This window comes from Carcharodon carcharias, chromosome 7 (assembly GCF_017639515.1).
Source record: "Carcharodon carcharias isolate sCarCar2 chromosome 7, sCarCar2.pri, whole genome shotgun sequence".
Taxonomy (NCBI): domain Eukaryota; kingdom Metazoa; phylum Chordata; class Chondrichthyes; order Lamniformes; family Lamnidae; genus Carcharodon; species Carcharodon carcharias.
Genome location: NC_054473.1, coordinates 32423284 through 32444960, shown reverse-complemented (window position 1 = coordinate 32444960; position 21677 = coordinate 32423284). Strand labels below are relative to the sequence as shown.

The window sequence follows — 21677 nt, the reverse complement described above, 5'->3', positions numbered from 1 at the left end:
GGCTGGACTATGGGAAAGGAGTGGTGGACTGGACTTAATTGGATAGCTCTGTCAAAAGGCTGGTACAGGCACAATGGACAATGGCCTCCTTCTGTGCTTTTTTTTATTTTATGATTCTGTTCTATTTGCAACATTGTGCCCCCAAAGGCTGGATTCTTTGTCAAGGGTAGGCATTTATCCACCTTCCATGCAGGAATGGCAGTCTCCCTCCCTTCCACTTCCAGGTATTCATGCTCATTCTTGTGCTATGCCATACAAAGTTAAACCCATTGTAACATACCATCTATTTCCTTGTCAATAGGTTTCTCTGAGCCAGTGCTGGAGTAATTGAGATACCACGATGGAGATGGGGAGGATGTAGCAGGAGTTGTGGATCCTGAAGTGGCAGCAGTTGTGAATCTGGAAGTACCCAGGTCATCATCAAAGTATTTGGCCTCTTCTTCCAACGCATTTCCTTTGATGTTAAACAGAGAAGAGCATGGTTAATTGTGCACACAGTGACTTGAAAAGATTGAATAATTGGAAGGTTATTACTGTAATTTAAGGAAACACATGAAACTGACACCACATTCGATGAGCTTAACCAGCCTTTTATCAATTTTCTCTTGTTATATCTCACCTCTAACCTTGTCATTTCTCATACCTGCTACTTATTATTTGCAAAGCTTCCTCCTCATGTGGATTTAGGACTTACAGTATTAGTGTTCTTTCTGCAGTTTCAGTTCTGGGCAATCAATCAGATGTAGCACTGAATTAGGTATTAATAGACTCACACAGCAGAGTTTCACAATGTGGTGAGAACTGGGGTGAAATAAACTGAATATCTCACAGTAATAGGTTGAATAAAACAGGTTCAGTATATTTTAACTGTGTCCTGTATTCACCAAGGATTGGGATGGAATAAAACAGAAGCAGAGATTGGTATCAGAAAGCAATGGTGAGGATAGTATATTGGCCCACTTCATTGTACACATATGAACAGGACAAGGACTTAGATGAAAGTTGTACTGATTAGATTTTGCCTTAAGACTCTTTCCATCTGTAGGTAGGGTTCTTCAGACGTGATTTCCAGCTCGGCAAATAGTTGTGACTGGGCCTTCTATTTCACCTTATGGATAAGCTTTGTTGTGTGGCAGGGAAGTTGTGTAACATGTAACAGACGGTTATGATTTTGAGAATCTGGTGGTGCTATACAGAAATCCAACAGAATTCATGAATAGGGGAAAAAACAGAAAATGCTGGAAGAACATAACAGGTCTGGCAGCATCTGTGGAGAGAGAAACAGAGTTAATGTTTCAAGTGCAATATGACTCTTCATCAAAACTGAAGAGAGTTAGAAATGTGTTGCATTTTACGCTGTTGAAAAAGCGATGAGGGACAGGTGGAGCAAAATAGAAACTCAGGCATAGGTTAGAGGGTGGGGGAGATTAAATGACAAAGATATCATGGAACACAAGTCAAAGGGAGTGGTAATGATAGTATTAAAATCTAAAGCTTTGGTCCAGAGTAGGTGTTAACAGCTGAATAAAGGTCAGCACTGTCTGAAAGCAAAATAGCAGAATGCGTTAGTAGCAGAGCAAAGGTCAGTGCTGTCAGAAATCAAAAGCATGAGAGTAAGATACAAACTTGCACTTGGGGGGGGAAAAATCAAAATGGAGTTCATGGTCTGAAGTTGTTGAACTCAATGTTGAATCCAGAAGGGTGTCAAGTGCCATATCAGAAGATGAGGTGCTGTTCCTCCAGCTTGTGTTGAGCTTGACTGGAACATTGTAGCAGGCTGAGGACAGAAATATGAGCATTAGAGCAAGATGGTGAATTGAAATGGCAAGCAACTAGAAGGTTGGAGTCATGCTTGCAGACTGAGCGAAGGTGTTCTGCAAAGCGGTCATCAGTCTGTGTCGTATCTTCTCAATGTAGAGGAGACCACATTGTGAGCAGCAATTACAGTAGACTAAATTGAAAGAGGTGTAAGTAAATCGCTGCTTCACCTGGAAGGAGTGTTTGGGGCCTTGGATGGTGAGGAGGGAGGATGTAAAGGGGCAGGTGTTACACCTCCTCTGATTGTATGGGAAGGTGCCGTGGGAAGGAGATGAGGTGTTGAGGGTGATGAATAGGGGATTGCCTCTCATTAATGTGCAGAATTCTGTGCACAAATGCCCACTACTGACAACAATTATTCCTTGTTCATTTTAGATCAGTCAATGGTGCTGTTTGAAGACCAGCGTCCTTGTTAATATTCAAACCAGAATCAACATCACAGTAACAATTCTCTAGTTATTACCACATTGCTGTTTCTGAGAGTTTGCTGCATGAAAATTGGCTGTTATATTTCCCACATCGTAATAGCGACGACATTTCAAAACTGCATTAGCTGTAAAGCGCTATGGGATATCCTATGGTTGTGATAGGTGCTATATAAATACAAACCTTTCCTTTTGGTGGTTTGATTCATATTGCCAACCCCTGGGACTCCTTTAGAATGCATGAAGAAATTTAACAAATTCACCAGAGGAGCCAAGCTAAAGTATCTATTCCCTATAACCATTCCTCGCATCCTATTTAAAGGTGTGCCAGCCTTTATTATCTTGACTGTGTTATACTAGTCTTCATCATAACCATGGTGGAACATGCTCGAGCAAGTCTGCCAACATCCCTGCCGGGTAGCTCATAGCCCCAGGTTGCAGTCGATAAATGGAATTGCCATAACAAGAGAAAGTGCCCTACTTTCAGCGTTGAATTCATGTCCCTTTCTGTTTTACACTCCTTCAAAGGAAATGATCCACTGTAATAACTGGAAGTCACAAATTATGAGTGGCTGTTGCACAAGACCACTCACACCACCCCACAATCTTTGGGAGGCACGCTGCCAAATCTATCTAAGTTGAAGAAGTTGAAGAGTCAGTGGCCAAGGCCATCAGCCACCAATGCAATTCTAGGCTTTGGGACTCTCAGGCATTCAAACCAATAGCGTGCCATCTGATGCAGTTGATAAGGTATCTAGCAACCTGTGTGAAATTCTAAAATCTCATTTTCTCCCCCTCTAGCTGAGTCCCAGCAAGATAGTGCTGATGGGGAGTAAGATGAGGAGGTTGAAAGTGGGCAATACACTTCACCTCTGTTTTGCCCATAGTTTTATCCACTTTATCGTTTATCCTTGCTCTGAGATTTGCCAGCCCAGAGAAATTCATCTTACATAAATGTATCTAATGTTTTATGCAATAGTGACAGAAATGGCAGAAGTTCTGGGGGACTTTATCATTCCATTATTTATATGTATTCGCATGTTCAGAGGTGGCTCCATCTTCCATTTGCCACTCTTCATCGATACAGCAAAGCTCTGGTATTTGAATCCATCCTAAATCCGACTGCACCATACATGCCCTTGTAATGATTGTTCAGTTTTGAGGCAATTCTTTCTGAATGCCCTTCTTGATGTTACCACTTTTAGCAACCAAAGCAGATCTACCCAGTGAAGTGTTTTATCTTTCTTTAAAATATTCCATTGTGAGAAGAGACAGATTTTTGGTTATCCAGTAGAATTCTGTGTACTAATACTATTTAAACAATACTCTTCCTGCACAGAGCCATATTAATTAGCACGATGGCAACAGTGATAACTGTTGCTAAAGAAAATTGGCTGCCCTGCATGGAAAATATAAATTGCAGCAGCTAAACGTCACAAACTTTTGGAAAGACGGAAAGAGAAGAATGGTATGTACATGTTCTGAGATTAAGGGGACTGTGGCACATCTCAGGCTTCATTATTGAGGTTTATGGGTCTTATCCAACCAAAACCCAACTAACCTCTCAAATATGTCATATATACTGCATAGTGCTTGAGCCGAGAAAGGTTGTAGCACACCAAAGAGTTAAGATATTGTTAAAATCCATGAGAACAGTTAAAGGCTAAGAAATTTTACATTGTATATTCAGAAGGGCTTTTACATATGCTTCGTATTAATACAGAAATCTTACCAAGTTACAAAATGAGTCATGCATACCATTTCATTTGTACAAAGTTCAAAATTCTGAAGAATAATTGACACATCACTAAAATTCTGACCCTCCAAAAACAATGTACAAGTTAAAAACAGCTCTGAATAATAGGTATTTTAATTCCAGGGATCATTAACATCTGACTGGAGGGCTTCCCAACCGATCACATCAGCAATGGGAAGGAAGCTTGCCCGTTTACTGATTGTAATTTCCAGCGAGCCCCCAGAGGCCTATTTAAAACGGAAATGCACCACTTAAAGCAACGTTTCAATCCCATCCGGCAGATTGTTCTGTGAGATTGCTGCAGCAAGATTTGCTACAGCAAGGCCCCAAGAGCTCCGAAGCCTCCCTGGAGGTCTCAGTGGAAGACATAAGGACGAGTAGATATGTATTCTTCCAGATGAGTGGCAGAATGATTGCAACAACTGACATATACCAGGCCTGAAGAGAAATGGCTGAGATCATCAGTTCTAGGAACATCAGCCGCAAGACATGGACTCATTGCAGGAAATGTTTCAAAGAACTGACAAGAGCAGCAAAGAGCAGCTCTTCATTTCTCCGCCTCACACAATAACATCTTCCCCCTGGCATAAATCCCTCTTCTACATCACATCCTTCAACAGTTACCACAATGGCACACAAAAGCACCCTCTCATTCTCAGTGCAAACATATGCTCACCTCTTGCTTGTCACTAGAGAATTCTGTTCTCACACGAATAGACTTTTTAGAATAAAGTAATCCTCTGATGACTTTGAAGGAAGTTTCCTTCAAAACTTCCCCGTACTATTTAAATCTTACTTCTTCAACCTCTTAGCATGTGTATAACAAGCAGAAGATCCATATACATGCATTTTCCTTTTGAGTATCCACTCACTAACTCGTGCTCTGTCTTTCTGCAGGAGAGAAAGAAGCATAAGACAAATCAGAGGAGTGAGACTAGAGGTTGAACACCCAGCTCGATTCTCCTTTCCAGGCTGGAGCAGCAAGCTTCAGCGGAACTTGAGAACTGCACGTATTAGAAATGTTGAGACTGGGAACTTATCTGAAGCAGGTCTCTATCACTTGTACCCAAGTCATTTACTTCATAAAAATGCAATTCAGCCAGTTTGACAACATCAAGCTGCATTGTGAAGCCAGTCATCAGTTATTGTTCAGTTTTGCAGTGCCAGGCTAAGCCTTGGCCATTTTTTACTTCCCTTTAGGTGTTTCCCAGAAGCAAAAATCTCCTGAGGAAAGGACTTCTGGAGGACAATCCTTCCGAGGAGACACTGTTCAGCGCTCCACAATTTCCAAGAACCAGTGGGTTACAAAGTGAGTGACGAAGCTCTGCATATGGTAATACATCCAGGACAGTTGTACAAGAGTAGTACTCAAGGAACATACAGTCCAGTAAACAAGCTCCGCTGTGGAGGACTTCATGGATCTAGCTATGAAAAGAACATTGATGGCTTCAGACAAGCAGCTATATGTAGTTTCAGCATCATGGCAGAAAGTAGGGAGAAATTCAGTATCAGCTTGTTTAGTGTCAGGAAGCATACATCAGAAACCTTGGAGCATGTGACAACCTCCAGGGACACTGTAGTCAAGCATACACAATGAAAGTCTTACGCTGCTAGTGTTTGCAGCCTTGGTGGCAGCTCCATCACCATCCACACTTTGGGCTCTGCTTTGTTGACACTGGTGAAGTAAATAGATAGGGCTTTCAAGAAGTTGTTCATTTCCGACATCTCAGATCAGTGGAGTTGATTAGCTGTGCCTCAATGGGAGCTACAGTGGTGCACTGGGATCAGTACTTGTTTCCCTTTCTCAGGATGCCAGCACCACTGCTCCCTCACAGCCCCTCAATCAATACCCACTGAGAGCTAGCTGAGCTAAGCTATCAGGGCAGCAGCCGGAGTGCTGCAGTCTGCAGTTATGTCCTCACAGACTCGAGCACCGAGCAGTCCCTTTTCATAACAGCTTCTGAGTCTGGACTGTTAATATGTTAGTCACATAAAAGCTGCTGTTTCAATGCTCCTAAGTTCATGATTAAGCCAGTGGTGAAGGGAAAAACAAGGACTGTTAATATAAAGAGGGACTTTGTGTAACTTTTCAGGGAAGAGGAAAGAGCAGGTCACTGGAGGTGCTGCCCTATCAACTGAGTCCATGTATTATTGTCCTCATCCATTCTCTGCTTCTCTATCACCTTTGTTCAATTCTTCCTCATCAAATTAAAGTTCTGCTTCCCCCAACCTCTCCATGCTGTTATATTGTGCAACATACAGCACACAATAATGATCTTGTTTGGGTCTTATAGTAGGAAACCCCAAACATATTCAGGCACTTGAACAGTTGCTTCAACAGTCTGCTTAATAATGTACTTAGTTGCTTCATGGCTTTGATTGTGCCTGAGCTGTTCAGGCAAGGTGGGGTTGATGTGGGGTCTCTAACCTTTTATGCAGGTGGTTGTCCATGTCCCCAAGCATCCCTTACATTTCTAGAGTAGTGGGATTGGGAGTCTAGAGTAGCATTGCAAGATAACAGCATTGGGGCAACTGACTGACTTGCATGAACCTTCTGTGCTGATCACGCACCAACTGTACATGAGTTAAGTGACAGCTCTTTCTGTTGACCAAAGCTTCTGACAAATTTTTGTGTGCCTTTCTGGCTGCACGGATCCAGTCTATAACACCCTGAACAAGAGGGAAATCAGTCGCTGCTGCTGCAACTCCCCACGCTCTCTAACTTTGATTGTTGGCATCCTTGGGAATTAAAGGCAGGGTACTGGTTGGCCCTGGCAAATAGAGCATTCGGAACTTGCTTGATGCAACGTATGTGCACTTCGGACTGGGAGATGTGGATGAGGTGCCCCTTCATAAACTGGAAGGATCCTGAAGTGAAAATGTTCAGTACAGCCACTGATAAAGCATGACCACCCAGGCCAGTAGGAATTTGGAGCTAACATGGGTCGGCAACAACTTCCTCATATATATCCAAGAAAGTAGGCCTTGGGTTCCCCTCAGCTGTTTTCTTCTAACAGGCTCCCCTGTTACTCATCCTTGCTAATGAACTTGATGACACTCCTGCATCTCGTACTCCATCTGTTACTTCATCCAAAGCAACAAAGTAAAAATGGCACCATTGTCAAGTGAGAGTTTAATCAGGGTGAGTAAGGCAAACAAAAAACAGAAACAAGCAATCCTAAAAAATTCTTGGAAATCCATAATATCTCACACAGTGCTTTCAATCAGTTAGTGCTCAATGCCAATCCTGCAAAGTTTTACGCAGTAAATTTGCCACTGGGTAAGGTTTCTGTCCCGCTCAAGTAAATCACAATGAGATTCTAATAACATCATAAGGTCTCCATTTGTATCCATTGCTGAGGCCCTCACCTTCTGGCCATCCCTAAATGAAGTGAGCAGTTAAAATGATGGCCACTACAAATACAGCAGGAAATAAGTTATATTGATTGATTTTCATGGCCATTCCTACAGATTCATCTTCACAACCTTGATAAATATAAATCCTAAAATCCCATTTTTCCCTTATATGGCTTTATTCACTTGCAATCCTTCTTACATCTAGTCTCTAAAGATCACTGTGCTTTCACTCCACAAAGAATATTATTGTTTGGATTATATTCCATTTTACCAAAATGTACCTGCACTAAACGGCATTTGCCGCTTACCTGCCCATTCCCTAACTATATCCTCAATGCCCTTTTCAGTTTGTCATGTTATCAAATTATGTGCAGTCTTGCCTCACGCTCTAAGCTATTATTTTCTCTGCAATGGTAACTATTTGTTACCTTAGTTACAAGTAAAAGCATCCATCGCTGCAATAAATTAACTTGTAAAACACTTTAGCATATTTGCAAAAGTGAATGGAATTACTGGATGTATGAGGACAGTTAACACATTGCTGCATTTATCTAGCTCAGGAATCTGTTACTAAACCCTCACTTTAAGTCACCCCTTTAACGCAGTTTTATTTTAACACATTTATCCTTTAGAGCCTGTTTTTCCAATTTGCATCACCATTTTCACTTTTATGTCGGCAGCACCCTGGCTCCACCCCACCCCTCGCTGTACTCTGGGCATGCCACGACCATGTTCTGAAGCTGGAGCTGCCACCACTGTCACCCAAGACTGAGGTTGCTTTAGAGAGAGCAAGGCCCAAGATCCAGGGGCAGGAATGCAAGGCAGGGAGCCTGATCCAGAGGCTTGGCCAGGACAGTCATTGCCACTCGGAGAGGTTCCACGGCAGCTCAAGATGGGAAGCTGCCAACTGAGTGGTGTGTGAGCAATCGAGGATGGGTGGGGACGGAGGGGGGCTCCTGGCTCAATCCACGGCCGGGACATAGTCTGCAGGGGGCTGACCCTCTCAGGAAGCAGTCCAGGATCCAGGCCCAGGTGCAGCCTCGGACTGGGAGTTGAGAGCCTTGGGTTTGAGTCACTGCTCTGGGCTAGGGTAGGGGGCGAGGATGAGGAAGAGGGGGACAGGGTTGAGACAGAGCGGTAAAGGAGAGACAAACAGACAGATTGGGAAAGGAGAGAGAGATTTCAGCTTGAGAAAGGAGAAAGAGATACATATGGAGAGAGAGACAGAGTGGGAAAGGGAAGCAAGCAAAAAGCTGAGCTGAGTTTTAGGAATGTTGTGTGTGAGACAGAGAAGCTGCCCTCCTCAGTGCTTGTTGGGTAATTTAATGTTATCTAATTTGAATGTATACAGAATTTATGTTATAATTTGTGATTTATTTTATTTTGCAAGTTGTTTCAGTTAGGAATGCACAGTACTGCATATGTACGGAACAGCTTTTCAACTTGTACGTTGGTTTGTTCAGGCAAGAAATGTCCAAAGGAACTTAAACTCCAGCTTTAACATTGATTCCTATTGGAACCCATGATTCACTTAAAGTTGTTTCACTTAAAGTCACAACTTTCAGGAATCCAAACATAACTTTAAATGAGGACTTACTATTTAATCCATGATTAAAAATTGCAAAGTACATGCTTATAAAGCTCCTGTTACAGTAAATCTTGCATGACGTAACAAAGCTGGCCTCAGTAGCCAAAGGGGGATTTTTTTAGCTGCAAAAGTTCTCAAATGCAGGCTGTTCCTTGTTTTGGATTGAGGCCTGTTTAAAGCTCTTATTAATATAAGATCACTTCCCCTTGAAATATCGGAATTATGCAGAATTGCCTGTTCACATAGTAGGCTTGATTGACAAAACCTATCTGAAACGTTTAGTTGAAATGCTTTTACCAATGGTTTCTTATTTAATGTGCAACATTAAATTTGTCTTTTTACTTATTGTTGAATATGTGTTGGGTCGGTAATGGAGAACATTTTGGAAACTTGAATGCCTGGCAGCTTTACACCCATGTAAGTCAATTCTGGACACGGTGAAATGCATATCTAAAATGGAGCCTGCAGGGACCAGAAAAAAACATAAGAGCTTTAAATTTGGTTTTTCAGCTCAAGCATATGGTTTTAATCTCAACCTCAATACTTAATAAGAGCCTGCAGCAAACACACATCTATCTCTCTGTCTTTATTCTGTAAACCTTGTAGAACAGTAAAGGGTCAACAGTATTTGCATTTCAGCAAAGCTTGTGGCTCCACCAGATCTGTCAATTATTGCTCATTTGGATGTGACTCATTCAATAAGAGTCTGTATTTATAGAGTACCCTTAACATAATGGCCAACTGTTCCTGGAGACACACATGAGTGTAATGGGCCACCTATGTCATAAGGTCTCATTGTACAGTGTAAAAGAAAGCGAAAACAATGGCATAAGTGACTCACACCATTATTTATGCCAGGCCTTAATTTCCTGGCACTTTTGCACAATTCCACAGTTACTCTCATCAAAACAGTGAGGAGTTAGCTAACATAGCCTTGCCCCCATTAAAATCAATGGTGACTGTGACTTTCCTGCCACTTAAATGGCAAAATAATGGCCTATATTGTCCTTTCAGAAGTATATAGCCACATGAAAATTGCCTAAGCCCAGGCTTTGAGGCATCTGAACTTTCCCTGGTTTATCAAGAAAATAATTTTCCCAACCCAGGGACCCTTCAATGTGAACCTTTATTTTGCAAAAGATGGAACAGGACCCAGTGTATACCGGGTACACAAACAAAATAACAAAATTAATACTATCAAATAGCACTAACAATAAACTCAGCTTTTTCAAAAGACATAATAATTTACATATGTGATGGTTGCATGGATTATGATCAGTCTCTGAAAGATTTTCCTAATTTAAAGGAAAGTCTGAAAGATTTGTTTGTTAATTCTGCTACATCTGGAGGAACAAAATGGGCAAACGTGCAAGCATAGGAGGTTTGTAACCAGTGGTGTGGGGGGGGGAGGAGTAGAAATTGGAGTCAGTTAAGTTCAACTAAGGTTTCAAGTCTGAAACCATTGTGTCAGCCTGAAGTTCCATTCATAAGGATATGGGCAGTATGGTAGAGCTAGGATCTATTTCACCAAGATACAATTGACACACTCCCATTGGGGTTATTTACTTCAACAAAAACAGAAAATGCTGGAAATACTCAGCAGGCCTAGCAGCTTCTGCGGCGAGGGAAACAGATTTCATGTTTTGAGTCCTTATGACCGACCCTTCTTCAGAGCTCTGGAGAAGGGTCACATGGACTTGAAACGTTAACTCTGTTTCTCTCTCCACAGATGCTGCTAGGCCTGCCGAGCATTTCCAGCATTTTCTGATTCTGTTTCAGAATTCCAGCATCCACGGTATTTTGCTTTTATCTAGGGGTTATTTACTTGCCTGCTTGGCCAGACATACCTAACAGCAAGCGTGATTTCCATGGCCAACATCAAAAAAATAGGATGTTGCACGACGGCTGAATTCTGATTGCAAAACAAACTCTTTTCCACATTCCATATTTGTTCAATACAAAACTGTGTATTTTTTTTTACCAGAAATTGCTTTTAAAAACTTAAGCAGGAGCAGAAATGGCCATTCAATACGATAAGGGTTGATCTTTTACCACAGCTCCACTTTGCCACCCAGTCCCCATATCCCTCTATTGCCTTAGGGCCAGATTTTCGTGGAGTTGGGAAGACTCCAAGGACCTTTAAAAACAGTCGGCAGGACCCGGATGTGGAAGTCCCGTCCCCATTTCCAAAAGATCCAATTTTTGCTGGTAAAGGAAAGGGGACAGGTATGATTCACACAGGAGGGAAACCCAGACTCAGCAGGGCCACTTGAATTCAGTACTGAATTCAAACAGACCCCATTTTGGCTATTACAATCATCTTACCCTGCACTGTGGGAATCATGAATGGATGAGGTAGGCATAAATGCTCTTGAAGGGCAGATAAGGTCTATACAACTGTTATGATCTGAAGTTTTTTTTAAATGCACAGCTCTTTAAACTTTAAAAGAACCACAGGCTGCAGCTGTCAGTGAGAGTTAAAAAAAACTCTGCCGGAGTGCTTTGATTGACAAGCATACGTTAGAAAAGAAACAGGAGCACCTGTTCATGCATTCTCAATGGAGCTCTTTGTTGACACCTCCCCAAGGGCCATCATTATGTAATAATGATTGCCTGGCTGAGTTTCAAAAGCCACAATTATCTTAGTAGGGAGTTGTGAATTCACAGTTTAAGGGATCAATTAAATGATTAACTGTTTTTGATGTGGGGTCTGAATAGAAGTTTGTTTTATAAGCGATTAAGCACTTGAGACTTAAAAGCTTTGAATGGGTTTTATGAGTGGGAGGTTTTTTCACTATCAGGTGTGAAGGAGCGAGAGCTACATTAGATTGTTAGCAGTTTTTTTCCATCTCGACATGGCTCCTGAGTTCTGCCCATGGAAATTTCCTGATTTAATGTACCTACCTCAGCAGCCAAAATCAAGCCCTTAGTGTCCAAAAACCTATCACTTCACTCTTGATTTAGCCAAGTGATGTTGTCAGTAGTCTTGAAAGCAGGTGGCAAGTGCTGGGGAGTTTTATCCACAGAACACATCAAAATCTATTTCTGCATCATTCAATGTGCTTATAGCAAGGAATCCAGAAAAGAATATTTCAAATATTTAGCAGTATATTTGATGCTAGGCATATGCAACTTCTGATTTCTCACTGTCATTAGTAATTTAAACATCTTTATTCAGAAAACTGTTATGTTTGGTGAGATAATAAAACAGCCCATTTCGATGTTGTACATCAATAAAATCGTGCATTTCAGAAAATGTTCAGTACAACATTTACTGTGACTAAGTATTAATAAGTTATATTTTTCGGCTTGTTTATGCGCAAATTGTGGCTGAACCAACATAGCTGTGATGCAGAGAAACAACTTCTATGGATGAAGCAAACAATGGCCATTGGCTGCGTCATCTCTGATTTGCCACAATGTTTGCTGAAATATATTCAAATTACAAAAGCAGGAAATTTTGGAATAAGTTGCATCAGCAATCTCATTGTTTAGGAAATCCTGAATCTGTAAAACATTCTATGGTCTTTCAGTTAGGGTTGATATAGATCAAGTGGTAAAAACTATACACTGGCATCCATCTGAAAAAGTCAAAAATTACTCAGTATTGGTTCATCCACAAAATGGCCAATTGCCAACCATCAGTCCACTTTCAACTATCATCAAAATGATGGAAAAAGTTGTTGACAGCGTTATCAAGTGGCACTTACTCACAAATTACCCGCTCACCGATGCTCAGTTTAGGTTCCTCTGGGACCACTGAGTTCCAAGGCATGCTAGGGGCAGCACCAGATATACCTACAAATGAGATGTTAACCTAGTGAAGCCACAAGATGAGACGACTTGTGTGCCAAACAGCATAAGCAGCAAGTGGTAGACAGAGCTAAGCAATTCCACAGCCAACAGATCAGATCGAAGCTCTGCATTCCACCCACATCCATTTGTAAATAGTGGTGGACAATTAAATAACTCACTGGAGGAGGAGCCTCCAAATATCTCCCCATCCTCAATAATGAAAGAACAATGCACATCAGTGCAAAATTTGTTGAAGCTTTTCCAACAATCTGCAGCCAGAAGCGCCGACTGGATGACCCATCTCAGCTTCCTCCAGAGGTCCCCACGTTTACAGATGCCAGTCTTCAGCCAATTCGATTCACTTCACGTGATGTCAAGAAATGGCTGAAGCCACTGGACACTGCAAAGGCTATGGACCCTGACAACATTCAAGTAATAGTACTGAAGACTTGTGCTCCAGAAATTGCTGGACCCCTAGCCAAGCTGTTCCAGTACAGCTATAACACTGGCATCTACCCAGCAATGTGGAAAATTGCCCAGGTATGTCCTGTACACAAACAGCAGGACAAATCCAGCCCGGCCAATTACTGCCCCATCAGTCTACTCTCGATCATCAGTAAAGTGACGGAAGAGGTCATCAACAGTGCTATCAAGTAGCACTTGCTTAGCAATAACCTGCTTACTGATGCCCAGTTTGGGTTCCACCAGGATCACTCAGCTCCTGACCTCATTATACCATTGGTTCAAACATGGACAAAAGAGCTGAACTCCTGAGGTGAGGTGAGAGTAACTGCCCTTGACATCAAGGCCGCATTTGACCAAGTGTGGCATCAAGGAGTTCTAGCAAAACTGAGGTCAATGGCAATCAGGGGGAAAACTCTCTGCTGGTTGGAGTCATACCCAGCACAAAGAAAGATGGTTGTGGTTGTTGGACGTCAATCTTCTCAGCTACAGGACATCACTGCAGTTGTTCCTCAGGTAGTGTCCTCAGCCCAGCCATCTTCAGCTGCTTCATCAATGAACTTCCTTCCATCATAAAGTCAGTGTGGGGATATTCGCTGATGATTGTACAATGTTCAGCACCATTTGCAACTCCTCAGATACTGACAATATCCAGGCTTGGGCTGACAAGTGGCGAGTAGCATTCACGCCTCACAGGTGTCAGGCAATGGTCATCTCCAACAAGAGAGAATCTAACCATTGCCCCTTGATGTTCAATGGCATTTCCATCACAGAATCCCCCACTATCAACATCCTGGGGATTGACATTGACCAGAAACTGAACTGGACTAACCATATAAATACTGTGACTACAAGGGCAGGTCAGAGGTAAGGAATCCTGCAACGAGTAACTCACCTCCTGACTCCCCAAACCCTGTCCACCATCTACAAGGCGCAAGTCAGGAGTATGATGGAATACTCCCCACTTGCCCGGATGACTGAAGCTCCAACAATACTCAAGAAGCTTAACGCTATCCAGGACAAAGCAGCTTTCTTGATTGGCACCCCATCCACAAACTTTCACTCCCTCCACCACCGATGCACAGTAGCAGCAGTGTGTACCATTTACAAGATGCACTGCAGGAACTCGCCAAGACTCCTTAGACCACACCTTTCAAACCCATGACCACTACCACCCAGAAAGACAAGGGCAGCAGACACTTGGGAACACCATCACCTGGAAGTTCCCCTCCAAGCTGCACACCATTCTAACTTCGTGATTTACTGTCTTTCCTTCACTGTCACTGGGTCAAAATCTTGGAACTCCCTCCTTAACAGTACTATGGGTGTACCTACACCACATGGACTGCAGTGGTTCAAGAAGGCAGCTCACCACCACATTCTCAAGGGCAATTAGGGATGGGCAATAAATGCTGGCCTAGCCAACGACACCGACATCCCATGAATTAATAAAAGACTTCGTTAGAGACTAGGTCCAAACAAGGACAGAGGTTAAATGAAGGTGACTGCCCTTTAACATCAAGGTGGTATTCAACTGGGTCTAGCATTAAGACATCCTAGAAAATATTAAGTTCACAGGAATTGGAAGAAAACTCACCACTGCCCAGAGTCACACCGAGCACACAAACTACTTCACAGCAGGCACTCCTCAGAGCAGAGTCCTAGGCCCAAATATTCTCAGATGCTTCATCAATGACATTTTCTCCATCATGAGGTTAGAAATAGAGACATTTACTTATGCTTGCAGAACGTTCTGTTCAATTCACAGCTCCGCAAAAAATGAAGTGGTCAATGCCTGTGTGCGGCAAGACCTGGACAACATTCAGGCTTGGACTGATAACTGGCAAGTACGTACGTACGAACAGGAGCAGAAGTAGGCCATTCGGCCCCTTAAACCTGCTCCACCACTCAACAAGACCATGGCTGATCTGCCTGTGCCTCGAGTTCCATATTCCCTAGAACCTTTGATTCCCTTGCCTAACAAGAACCTCTCTACCTGTCTTAAAAATATTCAGTGATTCCCACTTCCACTGTCTTCTGAGGCAGAGAATTCCAAAGTTACATGATGCTCAGAGAAAAAGTTTCTCTTCATCTCTGTCTTAAAATGGTGGCCCCTAATTTTAAAACAGTGCTACCTAGTTCTGGACTCACCCACAAGAGGAAACATCTTTTCCACATCCACCTTGTCAATACCATTCAGGATTTTATATACTTGGATCACGTCACCCCTCACTCTTTTAAACTCCAGTGGAAACATGCCCAGTCTGTCCAACCTTTCCTCATTGAGCAACCCGCTCAATCCAATCCAAAAAGCAAAGTACTGCAGAACCTGGAAATCTGAAACAAAAACAGAAAATGTTGGAAAAACTCAGCAGGTCTGACAGTGTCTGTGGAGAGAGAAAGAGAGTTGACATTTCCAGTGCGTATGCTCTGAAGAAGAAGCATTAAGACTCAAAACGTAAACTCTCTTTCTCTCTCCACAGATGCTGTCGGGCCTGGGTTTTTCCAGCATTTTCTGTTTTTGTTCTGCTCAATCCAAGTATCAATCTACTAAACCTCCTCTGAACCACCTCCAACCCATTTACATTCTTCCTTAAACAGGGAAACCGAAACTGCACACAGTATTCGAGATGTAGCCTCACTAATGCCCTGTATAACTGAAGCATAACATCCTTACTTGTACATTCAATTCCTCCCGTAACAAAGGATAGCATTCCATTAATCTTCTTAATTACTAGCTGTACCTGCATACTAACTTTTTGTGACTCATACATGAGAACACCTGGACCCCTCTGCACCTCAGAATTCTGTAGTCATTCTCCATTTAAGTAATACTCTGCTTTTTTATTCTTCCTGCCAAAGTGATCAACTTCACATTTTCCCAAATTATACTCCATCTGCCAGATTTTTGCCCACTCCCTCGGCTTATCTATATCCATCTGCAAACAATGTCTTCTTCACAACATACTTTCCTACCCATCGCTCCCCTCATCTAAGTCATTGATGTAAATTGAAAAAATGTTGAGGCCCCAGCACACACCCTTGCAGGACTCCATTGGTCATATGCTGCTAATCAAAGACCCATTTAAGCATACCTTCTGTTTTCTGCCAGCCAGCCAATCTTCTGTCCATGCTAATATGTTACCCCCTACACCATGAGCTTATATTTTCTGCAATAACCTTTGATGTGGAACCTTATCAAATGCCTTCTGGAAATCCAAGTGGAGTAACATTTGTGCCACACAAATGCCAGGTGAAGAACATCTCCAAAAGCAAAGAGTCTACCCATTGACATTCAATGGCTTCACTGTCACTGAATCCCCCAACATCAACATCCTGCAGGTCCCCATTGACCAGAAACTTAACTGTGCCAACCAAATGCTGTTGCTCCAAGAGTAGGTCAGCTAAAAGTCTCATTATTTTGTGGCAAGTGGCTCACCTCCTGAATCCCCAAAGCCTTTCCACATCTACAAGGCATGCTGTGTATTGCACTGAAAAAATATTAATATGTGAAGTCACAGCACTTAGCCATTCCAGAACTAACTTTATTTACACCTCCTCAACAGAGAGGTCAGCAGAGAGGTCAATATAACAAAATGCTCAGATCTTACAATACACTATACCACGAGGCACCAGTAGAAATGTGATGGAATACCCTGCACTTGCCTAGGCAATCACAGTTATACAGAGCACTAGTGAGACCACAACTGGAATTCTGTGTACAGTATTGGTCACCTTATTTAAGGAAGGACGTAAATGCATCGGAAGCAGTTCAGAGGTTTACCAGAGCTAGAATGGGCGTGTTGTCTTGTGAGGAAAAGTTGGACAGGCCAGGCTTATATCCGCTGGTTTTAGAAGTGTAAGAAGCAACTTGATTAAAACATATATGACCCTGAAGGGACTTGACAGGGTGGAATTGAAGAGGGTGTTTCCTCTTGTGGAAGAATCTAGAACTAGGAGGTCACTGTTTAAAAACAAGGGGTCACCCATTTAAAACAGAGATGAGGTGAAATTTTTCTCTCAGAGGCTCAGGGGTCTTTGGAACTTTAATCCTGAAAAGGCATTGGAAGCAGAGTCTTTGAATATTTTTAAGGCAGAGGTGGATAGATTCTTGGTATGCAAGGGACTGATGGGTTATCGGGGTAGGCGGGATGCAGATTGGAGGTTACTATCAGATCAGCCACGATCTTATTAAATGGCAGAGCAGGCTCAAGGGGCCAAATGGCCTCCTCCTGCTCCTTGTTCATATGTATGTTTGTATCTCCATCAACCTCCAAGAAGTTTGATACCATCCATCTGATTGGTACTCCATTCACCACCTTAAACATGCACTCCCTCCATCACTATCGCACAGTGATTGCAGTGTGTAAGATCTGCAAAATAGAAAGCCGCAACTCACCAAGGTTTCTTTGACAAAACCTCCAAAACCTGTGACCTCTAATGCTTAGAAGAAAAAGGCCAGCAGATACATGGGAATACCACAACCAGCAAGCTACCCTCCAAGTCACACACCATCCTGACTTGGAACTATATCACTGTTCCTTCATCGTCAATAGATCAAAATCCTGGAACTCTCTCCCTAAAAGCAGTGTGGGCATACTCACACCACATGGACTGCAGCGGTTAAGAAAGAGGCTTGCCACCATATTCTCAAGGGCAATTAGGGATGGGCAATAAATGCTGACCTTGCCAGTGACGTCCACGTTCTGTAATGAATAAAAAATAGATTTAGGAGACTTAACTAAAGACGCATTAGATTTTGGAAAGTTTTTAAAGGTAGGGAAGGAAATAACAAGGCAAATAAGTTTAGGTCGGGAATTTGAGAGGGTAGAGCCAAGATGGGAGAAAGTTCTGTCACAAAGACAAACACAGCAAGAATCCATAGGAATGCAAAGTGAAAGGATTGTAGGATGTGGAACATGCGGTTGCAGTGGCACTAGGTAGTGGGGGATGAACCAGCTTATAAACATGGATAAGTATTTGAAATTGGTGCATTGGAAGGTGAGGAAGCAGTCATGAGGAAGAACAGGATCCATGGAACATGGTTTGGTGCAGGATACGGACAATGGAACTTTGACATGTTGGAGTTTGTGTGAGGAGGAACTATGATGCCACTAAGGCAGGGGTTCAAGAAATCATCTTGAGGTAATGAAAATATAGTTAAAGGTTTTAGTGGCAGAGGATGAGATAAAATATAAGCCAACAATGTTATGATAGTAGTAGCAACATCCTGCCTCAGCAATGGATAAAATAGAAGGTTTGAAAGTCTATTCAGAATTGAATAGGACGTAGGCTTTGAATGTCATCTGGTTCATCTTTAGTAACTACCAAGGAAGGGGATAGAGTCATTGGGCAGAATTTTACAGCCCCTCCTGCTGGCAGGGGATTTTCCAGTCTCGAAGGCGATGGATTTTGAACCGCTCGCTGCGTTTTACGGCCCCGCCCCTGCCATGATGGAGCTGTAAAATTCTGCCCATTATCAAGACTACTTAAATTTTGAAGGGCTCAAATAATACGGCTTTGATTTTTTTAAGTGCTCATATGGAGAATGTTCTGGCTCTTCTATGACTTGATGTCAACTAGGCAAACTGATGGTGCAGAGATATTTGTGGAATGATGAAGTGGTAGAACTGGTGTCAATGGCATACATTTTGAAACTGATTACAAGGGCAAGGAAAAGGACTGTAACAGAACCTTGGGGCAACTTGTCATTGCTAAAGACATCCCAATAGAGCCAGATTAATTAGGAGCGGGATTACAACTGACAGATGGGAAGTATTTAGCCAGTTTTATTATGTATTTCATGCTCGAAAAGAGTTTCTGATTTGTTTGATTCTTTAATAATAAGATCTCACTTCCAACATTCTTGGTTTAGTTATAGGCAAACGCAATTAATTTGTTCCCAATTAATATAAGAATCTTAGTCAAACTATTGCATGTTGCAGCTCAGATTTTGGAAGTACTGAATACAGCAGGAAAATAAAGGTTATCTAAGCAAATCCAATTTCTGGCTTAAGCTTGGATCTGCATTTGCTGAAATTCAAAGGAAATTAGAATGCTATAATCAATCCTGGGATTCATGCCAGGTGCAAAACCAAGGGTAGCAAATTATATTGTTAAATCATTATGTGGTGACTAATGCTGTAGGAGCTCTTGAACTAGAATGATTGAACAAAGTAGCAGCCACTCATTTAAAAACGGAGTTTCCTTTTGATAAATTCTTCCCTAATGTGTTGCTTGACTGATCAATCAGCTGCATGACTCAAACATTTAAGATCACGCTAAAGTCTTCAAATTATAGCACATAGGTTGAGAGGCATGGGATAGCTATTAGCCACTAATTCGGTCGATTTCCCATTCAAGTTCTGTAGTTAAAAGCTGGGACTAATACTACTGCTACATTGAGCTCATAAAATCGTGCAATTTTAATCGGGCAGCAAGAGACCATTCAGCCCATCACATTTGTGCTGGCTCTCTGAGAGAGCTATCTATTTGTCTCATTCCCTGGCTCAGTGGTAGCACCCTTCCCTCGACCTTAAAAAGTTGCGAGTTCAAACTCTGCTCCAGGCCTTCAGTGTATAATCTGTAATTTTCCAGCCCCCTCCCACCAGTGAGATTTTAGGGTCCCGCCGGAGTCAATGGACTTTTGAATGGCTTGCAGCGTCCACCGTGGAGGGTCCTGGGGCCGCGCCAGGGCCAGAACATCTCGGCCACAGATACAGCCCAACTTTTCAGTGCAGTATGGGAAAGCTGGGTTGTTACAGACACCACCGCTGTCAAATAAACTAAAACAGGTCATTCTCAGGATGGCAGGCTGTAACTAGTGGAGTACTGCAAGGGTCAGTGATAGGTCCACAGCTGTTCACAATCTCAATAAATGATTTGGATGTGGGGACTAAATGTAACATTTCCAGATTTGCTGATGACACCAAACTGGATGGGAATGTAAGTTGTGAGGAGGATGCAAGAAGGTTTCAAGAAGACGTGGACAGGCTAAGTGAATAGGCTAGAACATGGCAGATGGAATATAATGTGAATAAGTGTGAAGTTATTCATTTTGGGAGAAAAAGCAGAAGGGCAGAATATCCTTTAAATGGAGAGAGATTGGAAAGTGTGAGTGTCCAATGGGATGTGGGTGTCTTTGTTCATGAGTCACTAAAAGCTAGCATGCAGCTGCAGCAGCAATTAGAAAGGTAAATGGTATATTTGCCAGGGAATTTCAGTACAGGAGTAAGGATGTCTTGCTGCGGTTATATAGAGCCTTGGTGAGACCTCGCCTGGAGTATTGTGCACAGTTTCGGTCCCCTTATCTAAGGAAGGATATACTTGCCATAGACGGAGTGCAACAGAGGTTCACAAGATTAATCCCTGGAATGCGGGATTGTTTTAAGAGGAGAGATTAAGGAAATTAGGTCTGTATTCTCTAGAGTTTCAAAAAATGAGAAGTGACCTTACTGAAACTTACAAAATTCTTACAGGGCTTGATAGGCTGGATGTAGATAAGATGTTGCCCCTGGCTAGAAAGTCTAAAACCCGGGGACATAATCTCAGGGTAAGGGGTAGGCCATTTTATTCTGAGATGAGGAGGAAGTTCTTCACTCAGAAGATGGTGAATCTTTGGAATTCTCTATCCCAGAGGGCTGTGAAGTTCAATCGTTGAGCATGTTCGACAGAGATCGATAGATTTCTGGAGACTAATGATATCAAGGGATGTGGAGATAGTGGTATCAAGGTAGATGATCAGCCATGATCTAATTGAATGGCAGAGCAGGCTCAATGAGTCAAATGGCCTACTCCTGTTCCCATGTTCTAAATTCAAGTAAACATAAGAATTCCCATCGCACTTTTTCAAAGGAGAGTATGGAGTTTTCCCAATGTTCAGCATTTATCCCTCAACCAACAACAGAAAAATATGAACTGATGTTCATCTACTTCATGGGGCAGCATATTATGGGGTGGGGATGGATGGCTCACCTCACCACCACACCCCACCCACCCCCGCCTTCAGAAGCAAAGTCAGTGTAGAGTCGATTCACTGAACCCCAGCCTGCTTCACAGCCATAACACGCTGTGGGCAGGCTAACTGGGCTGCCAATGGCCCTTCCACCCCTCACTGGGGAGGAAGTCCCGCCTTCAGGAACTGCCGGCCGATCCATCAGTCCCAGCAGCGCCAAGACCGCATTAGTGGGCATTGCTGGGATTGCAAGCATGGATAATGGAGAAGGGTAAATCTGGGACCTTGAGCAGGGAGGGTTTGGGAAGCTTAAGGAGTGGTGCGGGGGGCTGGGGTTGATGTGTTTTACAGAGCAGAAGTGTAGGAAGAAAGGAGGGTGCTATCTTAGGGGGTTGCCCCCCGATGGGCATAAGGAACCCCCTCCCATCTCCCCTTCCTTCCAGCCCTTTTAAAATGTATTTTAAAAAGACAGCCTACCCACTCCTGCTTGATTGCCGATGCCAACCATGCTATGACGTGGGC

At 42.7% G+C, this 21677-nt stretch overlaps 1 protein-coding gene across 2 annotated transcripts in view; it reads right to left on the bottom strand.

The window, feature by feature from the left end:
- The window catches only part of fbln2 (fibulin 2), a 201235-nt gene that overhangs the window by 153148 nt on the left and 26410 nt on the right, over positions 1 to 21677 (bottom strand). For both annotated transcript variants that reach the window (XM_041191987.1, XM_041191986.1), the window contains one exon: positions 281 to 454. In XM_041191987.1, coding sequence (XP_041047921.1) covers positions 281 to 454 — 174 coding nt within the window. The remainder of the gene's footprint in view (positions 1 to 280; positions 455 to 21677) is intronic.